The 18716-nt window shown below is 36.5% G+C and overlaps 1 protein-coding gene across 7 annotated transcripts in view; it reads left to right on the top strand.

Annotated features, from left to right (window-relative positions):
• LOC102218607 (teneurin-3) overlaps positions 1–18716 on the top strand; it is a 188605-nt gene that overhangs the window by 91860 nt on the left and 78029 nt on the right. For 6 of the 7 annotated variants that reach the window (XM_023328547.1, XM_023328551.1, XM_023328550.1 and 3 more), the window contains 2 exons: positions 8885–9010; positions 16258–16472. In XM_023328547.1, coding sequence (XP_023184315.1) covers positions 8885–9010; positions 16258–16472 — 341 coding nt within the window. The remainder of the gene's footprint in view (positions 1–8884; positions 9011–16257; positions 16473–18716) is intronic. The other variant, XM_023328552.1, reaches the window with a different exon arrangement.

Raw genomic sequence — 18716 nt, 5'->3', positions numbered from 1 at the left:
TGTCAAAGCTGACTCCTTGGTAACCTTTGGAATCTTGACCACAGCAATAAACCTGTTACAGATTCATCTTCCCTCATGCTCTCCCTTGTCATCCAAGCCCTTAATCCTTCCACTGTGGCTTTCTGCCTGAGCGGATATATAAGTATTCACCCAGCTTGGAGGCAGAGGAAATGTGACACCGTTGTATAAAGAGAAATATAGCGATGTTGGAGAGATCCTATATAACCAGTGTTTTATTGCTGAACAGAGAGGGGAAGTGCTCCCTTGGAGGAGAGGTCATAAATGTGCTACATCAGTATCGATATTCATAATCCCTTCATTGACTTAACTGGTTTGTTACTTTGTGCGGTTCACACTGTGATGCAATGGCTAATGTGCTCAGCTTACTGAGGGAAAGTCTAACTTCTTCAGCTATTGTTTCAAACTGCTCTGCTATATTTATTCATTCACAACATTTTTATTCTTAATCTCATAAATCTTTGCAGAGCTATTGGAGTTTGTTTGCAGGGTGTTAATTATACTTATTAATTTAGATACCTGAATCTTTTTCTTCATATTGTGAGATCAGAACAATAAATGTATTTTATTAATGTCAAGTCTTACAATAAATAAAGATGCTGGAATTAAGTTCACATATATGATTTAAATAACTGTAAACATTTAATAATGTTTCATATGAAAAATCAACACAGACACTCAGTAATATTACTACCCATCCATTCATTTTTATTATTATTAACAAGTTTTATAGTAGCATAATTATCCTCAGAGCAATAACGTTAACTGTTGTTTTAAAAACGCTTCAACTCTTTAGATTTATTCTTCTGTAAATTTTTCTAAAATGGTTTGAAAAGTTTCTGGATTCTGTGACAAAACCCTTCCTTAATAAGCTCTTCTTTTACAGTCATTAATTAAGTAAATAAAATACATTTAATCTTGTTTTAGATGATTTTATTAGTACTGGTGGCGTTTCTGTAATGTAGATATTCATGCCTTGCGTCAAAGGCATGGATCCCAATATTCCCAAACTCTTCATGCTCCATGGCATACTGAGGTTAAAAGATCAAAAATAAAACGAAGCAACATGTTGGATTCAGGTTAGCTTTCATGTTGCTGCTGATGCTCCTCCTTAGAGCTGCAGAGTTTTCTCCTCAGTTATTTAATTATTAATTGCAGTAAAAACCTGAGACAGCTTCCACCCCTCTAGATGTTTGTAAATTCATGGAAATTACAGCAGATGTTGTGTTTTCTCCTCTTTAACACTAAAATATCTCTGAAGAAGGTGATTCTGAGCAGCAGACTGATCACTGGCATGCAGCTTCTGCAATAGGTGAAAATCTACAAATATCTGATTTCCAAAAACACAGCAGCTTTCCATCTAGATCAGTAATTTCAGCCAATATCCATAAGAACCAGTGCTGATCCAGTCTTGTTGTCGGATTATTTGCATTTTATATGGAATACAGAATCAAAACTAGCCCATCACTATAAAGGTCATAATTCACATAGTGATTCTAGTCACCTGCCATCTGCAAATATTTTGAGCCAGCCTGCAAGAAACATCTTAAAAATGTATTTCTAATGGAAAAAAAAAAAAGATTTACATTCAAATTTTTGTCTAATGACCATTTGATAAGTGGATTATTTTTTTAAAATAAAGATAAAAGATAAGACTCTAAATGTTGAGCCTGAGTGGATCCACTGTGTCAGAATCAAAGATTTTCTTTCTTTGAAAAGATTTTAGGTTGCAGAGCTCCTAGTTACCGTACTTTATATCAAAGGTGGAGACAGAGGAAACTAACAGTATGAACTGACAGAAAAATTAAAATCATACTACTAAGCCCACATGAATTAATAGTTACACACAATGTAACCATTTAGTTACATTGTGTCCACAAATTTCTAAAGTTATGATTCTGCTTCTGAGAAAAAACTATTCAACTATTCATGAAATGCAATTTTTGAAATGAATTCACAACTATTTAAGGTTGAAAACAGAACAAAGCACACTTAGCATCTGATTTTAGAAGGTGCAATGTACTTACTGCAGAATCAAGAGCAACATATCAGATGCTAATATCAGCAGGGCAATCCTGGGCAGGTCACCACTCTGACTCACTGGAGCCATTTTTTAGAATGTGTTAAGAACTTAAGGTGAATATTAAACTAAATAAATACAATGATGTATTTATCTTCCTACTGATTGTAGTGTTTCTAGAGGGAGATTAATTTCCCATTAGATTAAATGTGGTAGAAACCTGGTGTATAGTTAATATGATCATTATTATGTCTGTAAACCTTCAATTCTTTTAAACAGTATTACTGTAAAAGTATAATACAGCTAACATGGAATATAGACTTTAACTTTATTTATGAAGATTTAAGTTATAATCATGGAGTCAAAACCTCACTTTTCTCTCTCCCATAATTTAGAAACAGTTTTGGACTTAAGTGTTCCTGAACTGGGCTCATTTAGTTTTGGGAATTTCATGTTTATGTTTGAGTGTTTTTAACAGATTCACCCTTGTTTCTCTTGCCTCAAGGTGTCTGAGAATGTTGCACAACTTCTCATATCTTGCATTCACCACCTGGCGCCATGACTGAAATAGTGACAATGTGCACTCATATTTTAATACTCCTCCACCGTTGGCTCACTCAGCCTCATTATTAAAAAGATAAGCTCTAAGACAAATAAATACACAGCTGCATTTGTTATTTGCCAAAATGGCCCATGTTTGAAGTTAATGGCAACACACCAACTTATTTGCTTTGTGTTTTTATTTATGTAAAAAAACAAAATCTTCATAAGAAGAGCTGCATTAAAAATCTGGAGACTGGCTAATCGAGCGCAACAGCTCCTGCAATTCAAATGAGGCAAACCTGCTGAGGTGAGTTTTTCCCATTACTGCAACCTGGCTGAACTGGAAGAATTTCAACAATTGTTCTGATAAAAGACGGGCCAATCAGAACCGACTTCAGCTCCGCTGCTCTGAGTGCAGAAACAACGCGGACAGATTGTGTGAAAACAAGAGAAAGATGACCTCTTCCTCTACCTCACTCATTTGAGTGCATCTTTACAAATGTTAAAGATGCTCATTTTCAAGTAATATAACAGAAATTATGGCTTGTAGCGCTGTGTTTACATGGATAAAACTTCCTTAAACAGGATGGTGCAGGAACCTCCTCCTGTGAGATAAAAACATTACAGCTTTAATTTATTCTTGAACAGAAGCAAAGAGAATCTAATCTTTGCTTCATTTACCACAGAATCCAAAATTAAACCCCTGGTTAGGTTTGTAGAAGGGATTTTTTTCCAACTGGGAATGATGGAGAAACTGTCCTGAGAGCAGCAGCCTCTCAGCCATGAGCTGCTCTGCTTGTTTCTAAGAATCCCCTGAAGGCATTTGTAGCAGCTAGCTTCTAGTAGAAATAATATTTAGCTCCATAACCAGAGCTGTTGAGCTCCAAGTTGTTGTTGTCACTCTGACTGCAGATATGCCTCTTTGCTCTCTTATAAATGCATGAAAGTTACATGTATTAGAGGTTATTACTCTGTACCAGAGAATCTGAATATGACTCTGATCTGGAGCCAGGACACACAGACCCAGTTTGTTTCTGTGACACACTCTGCAGGGGCTTGAACTGAATAACATAGGTCTATATTAAAATAATGTATATAATTTTACAAATACTTGGCTACAAAAGTCTTCAGTAACTAAGGTCCAGCTTGGACGGGTATCCAGTCCATCACAGGACGACAGAGACTCAAAGGAAGGAACACCTAAAGTCAGTTTTAAAGACATCAGTAAACCCAACAGTCGTGTTTTTAGACTGTGGGAGGAAGCTGGAGTAACCAGAGAGAATCTGAACCTGTATGGGGAGAAAGACATGCAGAAAGACCCCAGGCTGGGATTCAAACCCAGGACCTTCTTTCTGCATAAAACTCTGCAGCTCCAGAATTAAGTCAATTCAAAAAAGGGAAATTCAAAAATTGTGCAAAAAAAAGGATCAGTGATGTCTTATTATCAGTCAGTTTAACTTGCGTTTTTCCATGAAAAATTCAAATTTCTACCTTTGATGAATTTCTTGCATACCTAACCTAAATTCATTGATTCTTTGGAGTGAAATTTGCTCACTAACTGGGCTGGGGTCTGCAACCTTGACAGTTCACAGAGTCATTTTCACCCTCAACTCAGTAGAAAGGCTCATTTAGAGGCACACATGTTTCATGACCTTTGGAAAAAAGATATATAGTATTGGAAGTTAACAAGTTTAGTTCCTTTTCAAAATAAGGACAAACATAAAACTACATTTCTTTAAATGTATTTTGTTATGTTTTTATAGAAAACATAACAAAAGCAATAGTTTCCAACATGATAAGAAACATTTATCTAAAAATAATAATTTTAAGATACTGTAATTCTGTTATGAAAATTCAATTTGTGTTAACTGCTAAAGTTTACATTTGTTAACATCTGTAATTAGATGGCTGTTAATTAATTTAAGCAAAAGGTTTTAAGAGCCATTATTATGGAGTTTTTCAAGCTGCACAACTTTCCACCAAAGTGTCAGACATTTACTGTGTTGAAACATTTATTTTCTTTCCAAAATAAAATATTTACAGAAATGTGAGGGTGTACTCACGTTGAGATACTGTGTTTACTTTCTTTATTGCTCTGAGTAAAGAAAACCATTTTATTTGTTGAGGCATGAAAAGTAATTAATTTGGAAAAACATTGAGCACTCATTATGCTTCATATTTATTAATTAGAGCAGCTTAGGGTCACTAATAAACAGTTGTAGGCATAAAGTACCACTTGTACATTGTAAACAGGATTAACAAATTGGATTTGTTGTTCTGGACCTTTGACCTTTGATCTGAAAATCAGATTTTATCACAAAGTATGAGTTAGTTTTTATGGTGAAAACAGTATTTGTTGCCTCAGCACAGGAAAGGCGTGGTGGATGTCAGAGCTCAAACAAGCGTGGAGTGAACTTATAAATTCGAGCTCTCCGTCATCGCTGACATTGATGTTCCACCAGGGCACATTTTGACATCAGCGATTAGAAGCCTGCTTTTTCAGCCTTCTTGCTCTGGAAGAGAATCGCTCCTGGCCTATAAATATTAATTGAGCTGGTCTACGCTGTGTAGAAATAACTTATGTAAATTTATAAATTGAGGGCTATTCACCTCAAAGCAATTTGTTGATGAGGTAAGTGGAGATCCAAGCCGGAGAGCATTGAGAGCAGCTTTCTGCAGTTCTGTCGCCTCTGATACACAATTTCCTTTTTCATGGAGGGTTTTTGACACAATGAGACAGATGTGCAGAGAACAGAACCTCTTTCCTTATTACGTTAAATTGATTTGGGGTCCAGCGTAAATACACAGCGCAGGAAATGTCCTTTCAGACAGAGAAACTTGTATCCAGCCTCATGTGTTCATTCTTACAGTTCTTTAGGTTAAATGTTGTCGTGTTCATTTTAAACATGGCCGCCTCACCACCTCAGGGACAGCAGTTTGGTACAGATGTTATAGCCGAAAGAAAGAAGTTTTTAGTCAACTTAAAGGTTAAAGCAGAGCATTAAATGTGAAAATGATTAGTGGAAATGTTTCTCCTGTAAGGCTGTAGCTCCTTGTGTGAGTGCAGTGATTGTCCTGCAGCATTTCCCTTGATAAAGCTGATTTTGTCTTTGCCTCTTAAATGCATTTCTTGTTTCACGTTAAGGCATTTTCAAAGAAAGGAACCTGCTACTTTTTCTTCTTCAAGTAATGTACTAACCTACTTTTATTTGGCGCTGTCAGTCTTTTTTTTTTGGTCAGGGTTTGGTGCATTCTTTTCTTTTTAGACTGAAGTTCTGCCTTACACTCATGCTTCATCTCCACAGCTGAGGCTTTCAGATCTGATTAAGAGGCTGTTCTACCTCAGTGAGAGCCATGAACATGTTGATCCAAGAACTGGATGCTCTGTCCAGCGGGTGGCATTTATCTGGAGCTGCAGGTCCCATCTGTGCAGGTTTTTGAGAGCTGATGGATTAAATGCAACTATGATTTCCAGGAGAGGAATAATTTAGAAGATCTCAGTAAGACGGCAAAATATAGGAAAGAATTATTTTCAGGCTTGAAGACATTCGGTTTCAACTACATTTTACTTCTTTCAGTGGGATTTCACATTTTGCCTGTGTTAGTTTATTTAATTTAAATTACAATTTTTGATGTTTGTGAAATAATTCTTCAGAATAACTTTGAACCAAGACGACAATTCCAACATTTATATTTATTTATGAGTGTTTATTGAAATGAAGACATGAAATGTTGGGGAGTGTTATCATTCATAGTTTCTCATATTCTTCACAACTGTAATATTTTGCGTGTAATCCCTGTCTGTTTATGTTCTCTGCTCCAAAGTATTTTCACATTTTGTTGGGCTACAATCTCGCACATCAGTGTATATTACTGGGATTTTGTTTGATAGACTAACAGAAATTAGTGCATAATCACAAAGTGAGTGAGTTTTTATACAAATAAATAGTTATGTGGTGTTAACTCCTCAGCCCTTTTAATCTGATACTCCCAAATAAAATCCACTGCAGCCAACTTCCTTCCTTCCTACATGACAGACTAACACAGAATGATGAAACATGACCCATAGATTTCAACATTTTTACAAATAAAATTTAAAACATGTAGCATTCATTTGACACTAACCCCCTTTAAGCTAAGGATGTTTTTACACCAGATAGTCCAGTAGACATAGATCGATTAACGAACACAATTGCAACATTGTTTCATTTTCCTCTGGTTTCAGTTTCACACTGCACTGTCAAACGAACCAAACCCTCTGAAAAACCTGTTCCCCTCCTCGCCCGTGGGGGCGCTGCACCAAGAACCACTGAAGGGAACGACAGAAAAACCTCTGAAAAGGTTCACCTTCCTTCTTCACAAAATGTAAACAAAAATAGTGACATCAGATTTTAGCAATTGTAGGATTTATCTCTAACAAAAGATGACGAGCCATTTCTTCCACAAGTGCTGTTTGTCTTGGTTGTATTTAACCCGACTCTGTCAAAAAGGACAAGTCAATAAATTGGGAATTTGTGGAACAATTTAATTGAAGGAAAGTCACAAGAAATCTTCTAAATACCAGCTGACAAACCTTTATTAATCGGAATTAAAAACTCCACTGTTGATTTTGTGTCGATACAAACATGTAGGATGAGAAGAGCAAGAAAAAAGTCATGGCAGAAAATCTTCCGTTTGTTGTTTTTCCATTCATGACAACTAGAACCTGCAGTCAATTGGGAATATTCCAGTTCCAGTCACCTGATTAAAACAATAAACTGTGTCTAACTGAAATTTATCAAAGGCCTTTGAATTTAGGAATTACCAAAATTTATCAATGCTGCATGTCACCTCATTTGTTCACAAGGCTGACCGCAGTTCTTCCCAAGTTTTCAGTGCATGTACCGAAGGTTTCCTGCATTATTTTGCAAGTTTCAGTTCACTGACTGAGATAAAGATGAAACACTTAAAGTCAGAAAAACATTGAGATGTGAACGCACTGCCTTCTCCCACTTTAGTCGATGTGTTCAAATCTCTTTCATATTAGGCACTCCTGTTTCAGAAGCATTGTTCTTGTTAAAAGTATTGATGAAACAATCAGAAATCGTTTCCTTTGTCTGGTTCACTTTATTGGCTACTGAAATAGACTGTGGGGCCGAGAATGGTTTGGACTGAATATGCTAGATGGCTAAATATCATCACTCTGATGTTAAATATGACTGAAATTCAAGGCTACGCCACACCTGTTCACTTGATCTGCCAAGGACACATCTTCTATGCCTCCCCATTCCACTGATGCCATGTATTTCCATCAGGAGGCTTTTTACAAAGCACACCCGCACCCCGTTTCTTGACAAAGTATCTATTGACAAGCTGTTCGTACCAGTTTTCCATCTCTCTTTTGGTCTCCTTCACATTTGATATTCTCTCTGGCCCTGCATCCACCTCTCATGTTATTTGCTGCAGTCGATATCCATCTTCCCAGCGTGCGACGGGTGTTGGAGAAAAGTTCCTCCCGCAGATCAAATGGTCGGAAATCAAGATGCTTCCTCAGCATGTTCCCTTGGCTGGTGACTTTGAAGGAGATAAGCCCTCTCGCTGCGCTCGCAGAAACGCCTCACTTTCCCAAAACAACAAGAGCACAGTTTGATTGCATCCAATTCTGTGACAATAAAGCAGGTTGTCTGAATGAAAGCCAGACACGTTTTAGTTATGTAAGACAACGAGAGAAGTGTTGCAGAGTCTAACCTTCTCACTTCCATCTCCTGCTGTGAGTATCTCTCTCAATACTCTGCTTTCCACTTTCTTAAAAGTCTTTCACTTCATGTCCCTCCCCACCACCCAAGCCCCCCAGCCTGTCTCAGTCTTTCACACACAACTAGCAGCAACTCTTACATATTAGACTCAGGGAGTTTAAGACTTTTCCAATGGATCTTGTGTTTGTCTGAAGTGGAAGCTTTGTGTCAAAATAGAAACTCGAGCTGCTGCTCTCTTTGATGCAGTAGCTGACACTTTGGAACCTTAATGAACAGCACTCCCGGAGGAAACATGCCACAATATCGATTGAAATGACTTTGTCTGGCCGGTGTCGCTGTAAGGTTTACACAAAAGCCACCCATTGGCTGACTGGCCACAGACAACAGAATGTAGAGGCGAATGTTTGGCGTTAAACAGCTGCTTTTTTCCGCCTGCACTGCGCGCTCCCACAGGTCTTTTGTCCATAAGTGGCTTGATTGGTGGTTTGAAACTATTTGCGTTTTGCTTATTGTTTCCTGCAAGCCCACACAGTGATTTGTTTATCTTTTATGTCTGTGTTTTTCGCAGCAATGCACCTTTTTGGTCTCAACTGGCAGCTTCAGGAGTTGGAAAACCAGCCAGCTTTTGAAAACGGGGGAGTTGGGAAGGCAGGGCCCACCCAGTCAAGCGTAGTAACAGCTCTGGCTGCTGATGGTGAGAAAAAAAGACACTGACATCTCCTGTACAATTAATCCTACTGTTTCAAATATTTTTTTTCTCATGCCATATTTGGATACAGAAGCAGTTGTGACTTTGCTTTTTAAATGTGCTAAATTGTTTATATTGCAGGGTTGCTTCTTTTATGTCATTCTAAACTCCCAGTGGTGTCAAGTGAAAGCAAACGTTGACTTGTCAGACACACCTGGATGGAGACGTAAATGAAAACTATGAAGGATTTTGTGCCAAAGATTGTTCGTGTCAGCTCTCAAAGCCTCCCCTATCTATGACCCCCTTCTTCCCTCATTTTCTCTGACATTTCCCATCACTTGAAGCATTTTTCTTTTTTTGTGCTAGCTGAAGTGATTAGAAATTGTCGGAGCTCCCTTTATTGGTCCCAGTGGACTTTACGACCTCATGTCCCTATAAAATGGGTCTTAGATGATGTCTTGACATTGTTCTTTTATCTTCGAAACCCGTCTTATGACTGAAACTCTTTTGGCTCATTTTAAACAAGAAGCAGGAAAAACTAACATGGTGCCACTAACATGTTCCATCCTGCTTCAAAAGCTCTGTATATTAATACTTCTGAAAGGTTTTAATGATTGTGATCATTAATAAAAGATTCATAGCACTCTTTTTAGATTTTTATGAGCACTTTGGATTATGGCATCTTATTCTTTCAACTGAAGCATTGTGCTTTCATTAAAGGAATTCCTCTTGAATTATTTATATTGTACAAGCTGAGTTGTTTTTCATCATCCTCAATCCCCCTTTCATGTGGCGTCCCTCAAGGATGTCTTCTCAGTCCAACTGCTTAAAGTTATTCTAAGCATATAAAATCTTAAAATTTATGTTTGCTAAAACAATTATTTTCTATCAACATATCAACTATTGGGCTGATTGTTATTAAATTATAAATCAGGCACAATTTTACATTTTTACACCTTGGCGTCCGTGTTGGTGTTTTATTCTTTTTGGCAACTTTTAAAAATCATTGGAAAATAATTCTGACACCACATTTAAACTTCATGAATATATTAATTCTGTTGGGAAGATCCTTTTCATCCGGCTCACTCCTCTTTTCTGACTTCAACAAAGTATTTCAGATCTAAGAAAGACTACTGTAGTGTATATGTGGGTATCAGCTGCTCTGTAGTCTCCAAATTGTCCAAAATTGTGTGGGATAAAACCTGCCACTTAAAAACCCAGAAAGACAAAGTTGTGTTTCCTGTCGCTGTACGACATCTGTTAGCTCTAGCCTAGAATTAGTTAAAACTCTTCTTATTTGAAAATTAATAAATGCTGAAGTGCATTTTTTACCAAGCCAGTTTTTTTTTTTATCTCTGTACTTTCTTGAAAACATCATTAGCTGACAAGCTGGTAGTTGCAGAACAAAAGAGATGATTAAAACTGAGAGTAGTTCAGGCTTTAGTTGTCACTGTGCTCGTACTTCGCAAAAACTTGTCTCCTTACTTCCAACCTCACTAACAGAATCGATTTGTTACTGTTTTGCTAGATACTTTTAAGCTGTTTCACATTGAATTCCTCTGGTTTTTAAATGTGCAGACAGTTCGAACACTGGTGGAAGGTGCAGAAGGTGTTCACCCTCCACACTCAAGCATGCTTGAAAAACAACTGTGTGGATATTTTCAGCAGTTAAAAACCTGAATCAGACCCAAACACACTTTAAATATTTACTACTCTGACCTGAGCTGAACCTCTTCCAGCTTTTTGAAAGCCTGATTTTGGGCTGGTGCATTGCAAAGGCACAGCTAGAACGTGCAATTACAGAGCATAACAGGGAAACTTTTAACAATTTATCATTCTTACCAAGTTCAATGTTAAGATAAAATGTTCTGTCAAAATGGGCCTTACTCTATTTTTTTTAAAATAAAAAGACATTCGCTTTGTAGCTTAAAAACTCCACCTTCAAATAAATAATGCCCTGCAAAATAAGTCTTTTTTTTCACTTTGCAACTTCAAACTATAATAAGTAATGGATAACTGTGAAGTGCGACATGCATATGTGTTATAGTCTCTGTAGCCAATACTTTGTTAAGCAGATTTTTACTGTAGCTACAGCTGCAGGCTTTTTGAGGTGTCTAACTAGCAGCTTCACACACTTTTCTGCAGACACTTTTCCTCCAGTATGACTGAGCTTGAGCTGCAAACATTAATTTTTAAGCTTTGTCACAGATTCTTAGTTGGACTTCAGTCTGGACTTTGACTTTGACTGGGCCATTATAGCATACAAATATTCTGTAATCATAAATCATTCAAGTGTGTCTCTTGCTGTGTGCGAACGGGTTGCTGTCTTGCTGGAAAGTGATCCTCTGCCCCAGTCTCGGGTCATTTTCAGCCACCTACTGATATTTTCTTTAGGATTGCAGTGTATTTGTTTTTAGCTGCAGCTACATTTCCATCAGATCCAACCAGCTTCCTTGTGCCTCCAGAGTACAATGGGCCTCTTGGCTACGTCTCCTGTCAGTTTACTTTTTCTGTTGATTCTACCTCTTTTCCATTTTGGAAAAAAATGTAAAAGATGTATTATTTTTCTTCTAGTTTACAAATATGATTCATTTTGTGATGATTTAAACCATAAAAAATGCCCAATAGTTTTTGTTTGTGGCTTGAAATAATGGGGTGTAGATACTTTTGCAAAGTGCTGGAAATGACACATTGCTGTATAATGTTAACAGTACAGCTGTTAACATTATGTAGTTTCTAACACAAATGACAAATATATGATTAGTAACAATAAACAAATGCATTATTTATATTATTATGTACCTTTGCTACAGAGTTCTAAGAGTTTCAAACAAACCTGCAGATGTGATGCTTAAAATATTTGAACACAATCCGTCTTCAAAAAAATAAACTTCCTTTTGTATCTTATGCAACTTATGCATAAATATTGATATGTGCTTCCTAATGGTGCCAATACAAGGACATCAATGTTGGGAATGACAGCGACTGATGTTTGAATTTTTGCACTATAGCAGCAATAATTGCCTCCCGTACAGATTCAGCCTTTCCTGCTTCCAATCTGCTGTAAGTCAGCAGAAACAAGCAGCAGCAGCAGGAAAACTGTCTCTGACCTGCTTCTACATGCCCACCACTTGTGGTGCTTTTCAAAGCTGTGGACCATTTACAAAAATGTTTAAGACATTCCGTTCCTTCAAATTTATTCTTTCAGATATTTACACAACAGATAGATTTTAAGTGTTTCATCAGATAAAGAATCTAAAAATCTTTTCAACCTTTTGGGACACTGATTATTCAGATGGTTATACAGACTGACGAAACAAAACCAAAATTTATAAATAAAAGATACAAGGTTTTTTTTTTTCAAGGCTACAGTGATAGTTTGTGGTTACAGAGATAAAAAAGAGTAAATATAGTTGTGATTTACTGCTCATTTAATAACGGTTATTTACGCCTTTAGCACACTTTAGCTGCATTTCTTTGGAAAATTTTAGCAGGACGGATTTGCTGTCATTTATTGTGACCTCTAGTTGGCAGAGCACAGCAGCACAGCTCGGGCCATTTGATACCAGCTTGTGGTCACTTGTGTGCACTTTGCTTTCATTTTCCTGCAGCACTGCACAGTATGAGCATGAAAACTAAATTAGATGTCTATAAACATCAGTGTTAAATGGTTTTTCCAGGGTCCCCTTGGATCTACTCAATTTTTTCTCTAATTGATAATAATTGTGGACGTGCAGCAGTAGATCTGGATCAGAACCCGGAACAGACCTGTTCCCATAATAGGTGGCATTAAAGCTACTTTTTGGATTGGTTGTGATAGAAACATGCTGTTGCAACATGATGGACTCTGCATCATCTCTAAGTTCTACACTTAAAAAAATAACAACAATAATTCTTACTTTGTTGTGATTTCCCATTAATATGAACATAATTACTTATTTATCTTCCAAGATCTTACTAATAAAAGTGAAAATGTGAATATTTTAGGATCTGATGTTGGTTAATTACCAGAGAAATAATGTAAAGATTTCTGAAAACAGAATTATTTTCCAGGCTTTGACTTTGAAACCTAAAATAACTACAATTCAGCTCAGACATTTTTATTTTGCTTTCATTCTAATTTCAAAATGTTATTCTCTTTTTTATAGATTGAAGTGCATTTTAAAAATAAATTATTTGCGCAAAATACCAGAACTTTAATGTATTCCAGTTTTGAAAACACGTTTTAGGCAAAGATGTCATAATCCTGACATAATCCTGTCAGAAGCAAAAATGCAACAAAGATAACTGCAGTTAATAAAATCATATCTCATAATCCTCTTGTTATATTAGGTTTAATGGTGAACCAAACTTATTCAGATTTTGACACATAAATGTAACAGAACAGGTGTGTGCGTGTGTGTGGGGGTGTGTGCGCACGCTTGTGGGTGTGTGAGTGTGAACACACTTATTCAATAATGGAGGTTAGAAATTTAATGAACAAACTGAATTTAAATTCAGTTTCAGCTGAAGATGTGTTAAAAATTATTTGTTAACATCCTGATTCAGTCAAGTAGAGAGTTTGAGAGCAGATTATATGGCACCTGCAAATAATTTATGTACATGTATTGTGAAAGTTGTCATCCACTCATGGTCCAAAATAATGCAAATAAGCTCTAATTTACATTTTAAAAAACTCACTAATATTTTTATTAGCAAGAAGCTGCTTTTAGCTATCCACAAGGGTGTGACATAATTCTGCTGGTTTTTTTCTTTCTTTATTCTTTAATTCTAGTTTAATTTATCTAAATTATGGTTTTGTTTTTAAGCACAAAAAAACAAGTCCATCTGTTTTCTTCACACTTGATTTCAGAATGAACTTGAGTTCATTCTTTCCTTCCAGAAACAGTTCTGGTGTGTTTTTGAATTATTGCCCATTACAACATCCAGGTGTGACTAAGCATCAACTGGCATGTTTTGACATGAAGTTGCAGAATTTGGAGGTATCCACCATTTTCATTATTCCATTATCCTTGGCCAATGCAGCATCAGTGGCAGCAGTTCAGCCCAAAACCATGATGGTGCCATCACCGTGCTGGTCCATTGTTCTAGAGCCTTAAAGCCTCATCTTGACTCATCCAAACATTGTCACTATGGCCATAGAAATGAATACTTTTCTACACTCAATATGAATGTTTTTCCTCACTGAGCATTTGGCATGTGCCTGAGGGGCAGCTGCAAATTTCAGTCAAGCCTAACGGTGTTAATATTGGAGCGTGTGAAATTTGCTTCACTGTGGCCACAGGTGTTCCAGTAGTTTCCAGTTCATGGCAGACATGAGCCCCAGCAGACTCTGATCATGTTAACTAACTTTCTTTCATCTGAGGAGGACGGTCTGCATCAGATGGTTTATACCTGGCTATTCTGAAAACAGAAAACTTTCTGAATGGATGGCCTACATTTTATTGAAGATTATTTAAAGGCAGCTCTTGTAAGCATTATTATATAGCAGTATATTAATATATTTAAGCCTTGCAATTAGATTAGAGAAAATCAACAATAAATTCAAACTGATGTTTTGAATTTATTGTTTTTCCACACTTGAAAAAGTGTTGAGACATTTTAAAGTTATAAACAATATAAACATCCGACTAGAAATGTTCTGCACATCTTAAACAGAGGGACATTTTTTATGTGCTCCAGCTGCATTTTACTTGAAATGAAAATAAACTTTCATACACTCATGGTTGAAAGAAGGATTTTTAATATGCTTTTTCACGTAACCTATAATACTTTAAATAGAACCTCAAGCTTACAAAATTTCATATCCAATTTTTATCTTTAATAAAGAGGAAGACAAAGTAAATAAGTTTGTGTAAAACTAAATAGATCTCAAAATCCCCATATGTACTCAAATGGTGTTTATTACAATAACTGTGCTGATAAAAAACAGATAAATTTACATCTCAAATGAATATATAAGCATAAACTAAAACCTGTCATAATGAGTTAATGGGTAGTTAAAGTATCTGAGTGTACATAAATTTAATCAAGCCAAGAATTAAATGACAAGAAGGACATATTGCTATAGTAAAAAAATAAATAAAAAAACTACCACCACTGTCCTTTTCTAACTGAACCATGGGAAATTTATAGAGATCTTTCACCAATTGAGTCACTTCAGACAGCTCTGTAGTCTCTAATCATAATCTTGGGTTATTGTGTATTCATCAACAAGCAAGCTGGCCATCTCAGCTCACCTTTACTGAAAAAACAACCAAATGAATCTCCGAGCACAGTGTGGCTGCTTAAAATGCACAGCCACGGAAGCATTAATTGAGTTGAATAGGCCAGGCAAAAGCTCAATTGTTTAAACTGGGCTAGATTTAAATCCTCATAAGTACTGCTAATTAAGATAGCATGAGGCAGGTTTTGGACTGTTTAAAGGCAATCAATAGCCAGCTATTATTCTCCCCAGAGGTAAACTTGGCTTCCAAGCCTCACTTTGACTGAAGCGGAAGTGACAGGCAATGGCCTCATTACACACCCAACACTGAGGCATGCAAATAAAGGAAGTCTGGCACAAACAGATATAGTCACAGCTACAGTACATGTGTCGGCACACCACAATGCCTCTGAAGAGGAGGGGCAAAGCCAAGCTCGCTCTGTATCTTCTATAAGCATGCCTACACCAGCCACAGCTTTTTTATGGCAATAGCTTCATGCATTTTACTGTTTAATAGGAAAATTTGTTCAGGTGATAAAACGTTGACCACTTCAGTTTTCCTTGTAAGTACATACTATACTCTATAACCTCCCACTGAATCTTGGCGCTATAAGGTAACAGTTGGAGGACATCATTCAGCAAATTGTTTTGATTTGCAGCTCCTGCTCTGGCAAGGAAGCTCTAAGTGCTTCTGACAGATTCCATTTACACCTTATCTGATATGAAGCCTCACTCCATGAACCACAAGGACCAAAAACAAAATGGGAGATCTGCCCTGTTAGTGTGTTATAAAAAGACAAATATATATGGTTCTGTATATGGTTCTTTTTATTTATTTTGCTCAACAGAGCTTGGAAACAGGACTTTTATCCTGTCATGCTTGGTCACAGCCCATCTGGAGAAATATGAAACTCACAGTTATGTATTGTCTTAATTGAGAAACACTGGAGAGCAACAGCAAAGAAAAACCCAAAGAGAAATAATTTATGAAAACTGTAAGTGGTTTATGTGACTGAATGAACAATCTCTTTTCTTAATGTTGCTATAGGAAAGCCTGGGATTCTTCAACCTGAAAACAGCTCCATCGACACCGGACAGGTGGACATCGGAAAGCGGGTGGCACAGAGTGTCCCGCCAGGGGTGTTCTGGCGCTCTCAGCTCAGCATGGAGCAGCCACACTTCCTTAAATTCAACATCTCTGTGCAGAAGAGCGCATTGATTGGAGTTTATGGGCGAAAGGGTCTCGTACCGTCGCACACTCAGGTAAAGAAACCCTGAAAACTTTGCTTTTTTGTACTGAACAGGCACTGATTGGGAATTCTACTGTTATTGGGTTTTACTTTATTTCATTTGTTTATAAATGGGGAGGCATGTATTTAGGATTATCATATACCACACACTTCAGTACTTCTTTACCAATTGTTTAAAATGCAAATTGTGAAAAAAATAATACCTCTATAAAACCATTTGATGTCTGCCTTGCGTAGGAAGGAGCTCCACCTTTGATCAATAACAGTCCAACACTGCCTACCACTGCTTTTAACACAAAACAATGTTTGAAACCAAATTTCAAGATAACCATTTGACCTATTTTACTACTGATTCTCCTATTTATTATATGACCACTTAGTAACATACATAATATTAAAATTTTATTTCAAATGATGACTTGATGTTTGAATACAGAACAAAAGTTGGTCAGATCATCATAAAGTTAAGTTTAGTTGTCCATATTCTGCATTAAACTGGGAGTTTGATCCCAGTGTACCTGCACAAGAACAGAACAGAAAAACTTCAAAAACATGACAGGAGTTGGTGATTCACATAAGTGTCTTTGTTTCCATAAACTTAGACCTGTGGAGTAAATTTGTCAATATGCAGCACACATGGCAAAATAGAGAACAGTGTGATATTTGCTTTAAGGCATAACACAGAGATATTTAGTTTCAATAATAGAAAATAAAGCAAATCATTGCCAAACACAAAACCATTGAATTAAGTGAAGACTGACAGCAATTATTCATGACTACAGAGTTGATTTTGGTTATGAAACTGTTTCAGTTTTAATCTAAAATGATTACAGGGTTTAGTTTTAGTTCTGCAGGAACAGATTTCCACATGTTGACCCTTCACACCAAAGCATTGCTTGTCTCAAGACAGATTTTAAATAAAAGCCACCTAACAATTTTAACTAAAACAGATGGAACCATAAAATACTGAGGAGCCTGGCGACGTAAGCATCTAAAAATACGTTTGGGAAAAATTAGTCTCTTGTTTGCCAATGTTTATTCTAGAGGCTAAACAAAAATATTTGCATCAAAATATGTAAAATGTTTTTCTATTGCAACCTGCACTACTTCATGCAAATACTGCTAAATGGCCAAACCTTATATGAAGTGTCTTTTTGTTTTCCATGTCATTATACTAATCTGTCACCAGTTAATTATTTGTAGTTTTTCATTATATTTTTGTTATTCTATAGCTTCATCAAGTATTTGTCATCAATGTGTTGTCAAAATGGAAATCTAAAATCAGCTTTCACCAAATAATTGAATAGATTATAATTAAATAATAAGTATCTGTTTTAACATTGAAATTTTTCTTACTTTTAACACAATATAAACTTTGTCAATAAATCCTAATTATTGATGGTAATTTATTTGTCCTTATTAATTCACTTACTGTGTTGTGAATTTTGAACATCTGCTCATTTGTAAATAAAAACTTAGTTTTGTTTTTATCTGTGTTTCCTTTCCCATAAATATACGCTAATATCAAACTGAAGTGTTTCCAGAATGTCTGACGACAAAACTCTTGAATGACATTTCTGAGCATCTTAGTGTCTGGTGTGTGCTGATGGTGATGAAAGCTCTCAGACAATAGCTATTTTCCTCCACACTTAACAGAAAAAGCTCTCAGCTTCACCTTCTACTCATTCCCTCTTAGTACAGGTGGGCTTTACTTAAGTGTGGAGTGTTAAGGCCACACTTTGATGGGAAAAAAGTTCAATATAAGTAACAATAGGTGAGTTAGTCTGCACTTCCAAGGCAAAAAAAAGAGAAAGAAAGGATGAATAGAAAAAGGTAACGGAACAAAATCAAAGTCCAAAGCATCCTTATTAGCAAGACGCTACGTTCATGTTTTAAGCCACTGCTATTCCGACACTCATCCTTGTCAATGTTCAACATTGTGTCCATTGTGTCTGCCTCTAAACTACATTCTGCTCAGGTACTGGAGGAACAAATCAATGCATTTACTTAACTGAGCATGAAAGACCCCAATGAGAGATATTGACTGTTCGTCGCATTCACTGCTTGGAAGACAAGACAGCATTTAAGTGCAACAACCTTTCCACCTTTGTCAAATATAGACTTCCTCCATCAGCTATTGAGTGTCTGTCTGTGATGATACAAATCAGACAAGTTTGAAGAAAGTAACTTTTTGTTGTTTTTTTTCTTTGAGGTTTGCATTCAGTCAGTCTGCGTTCAAAGACTTGGGAATGCACAG

This window comes from Xiphophorus maculatus, chromosome 23 (genome assembly GCF_002775205.1).
Source record: "Xiphophorus maculatus strain JP 163 A chromosome 23, X_maculatus-5.0-male, whole genome shotgun sequence".
In the NCBI taxonomy this organism is placed as follows: Eukaryota; Metazoa; Chordata; class Actinopteri; order Cyprinodontiformes; family Poeciliidae; genus Xiphophorus; species Xiphophorus maculatus.
This window is presented reverse-complemented; position numbering and strand designations above follow the sequence as displayed.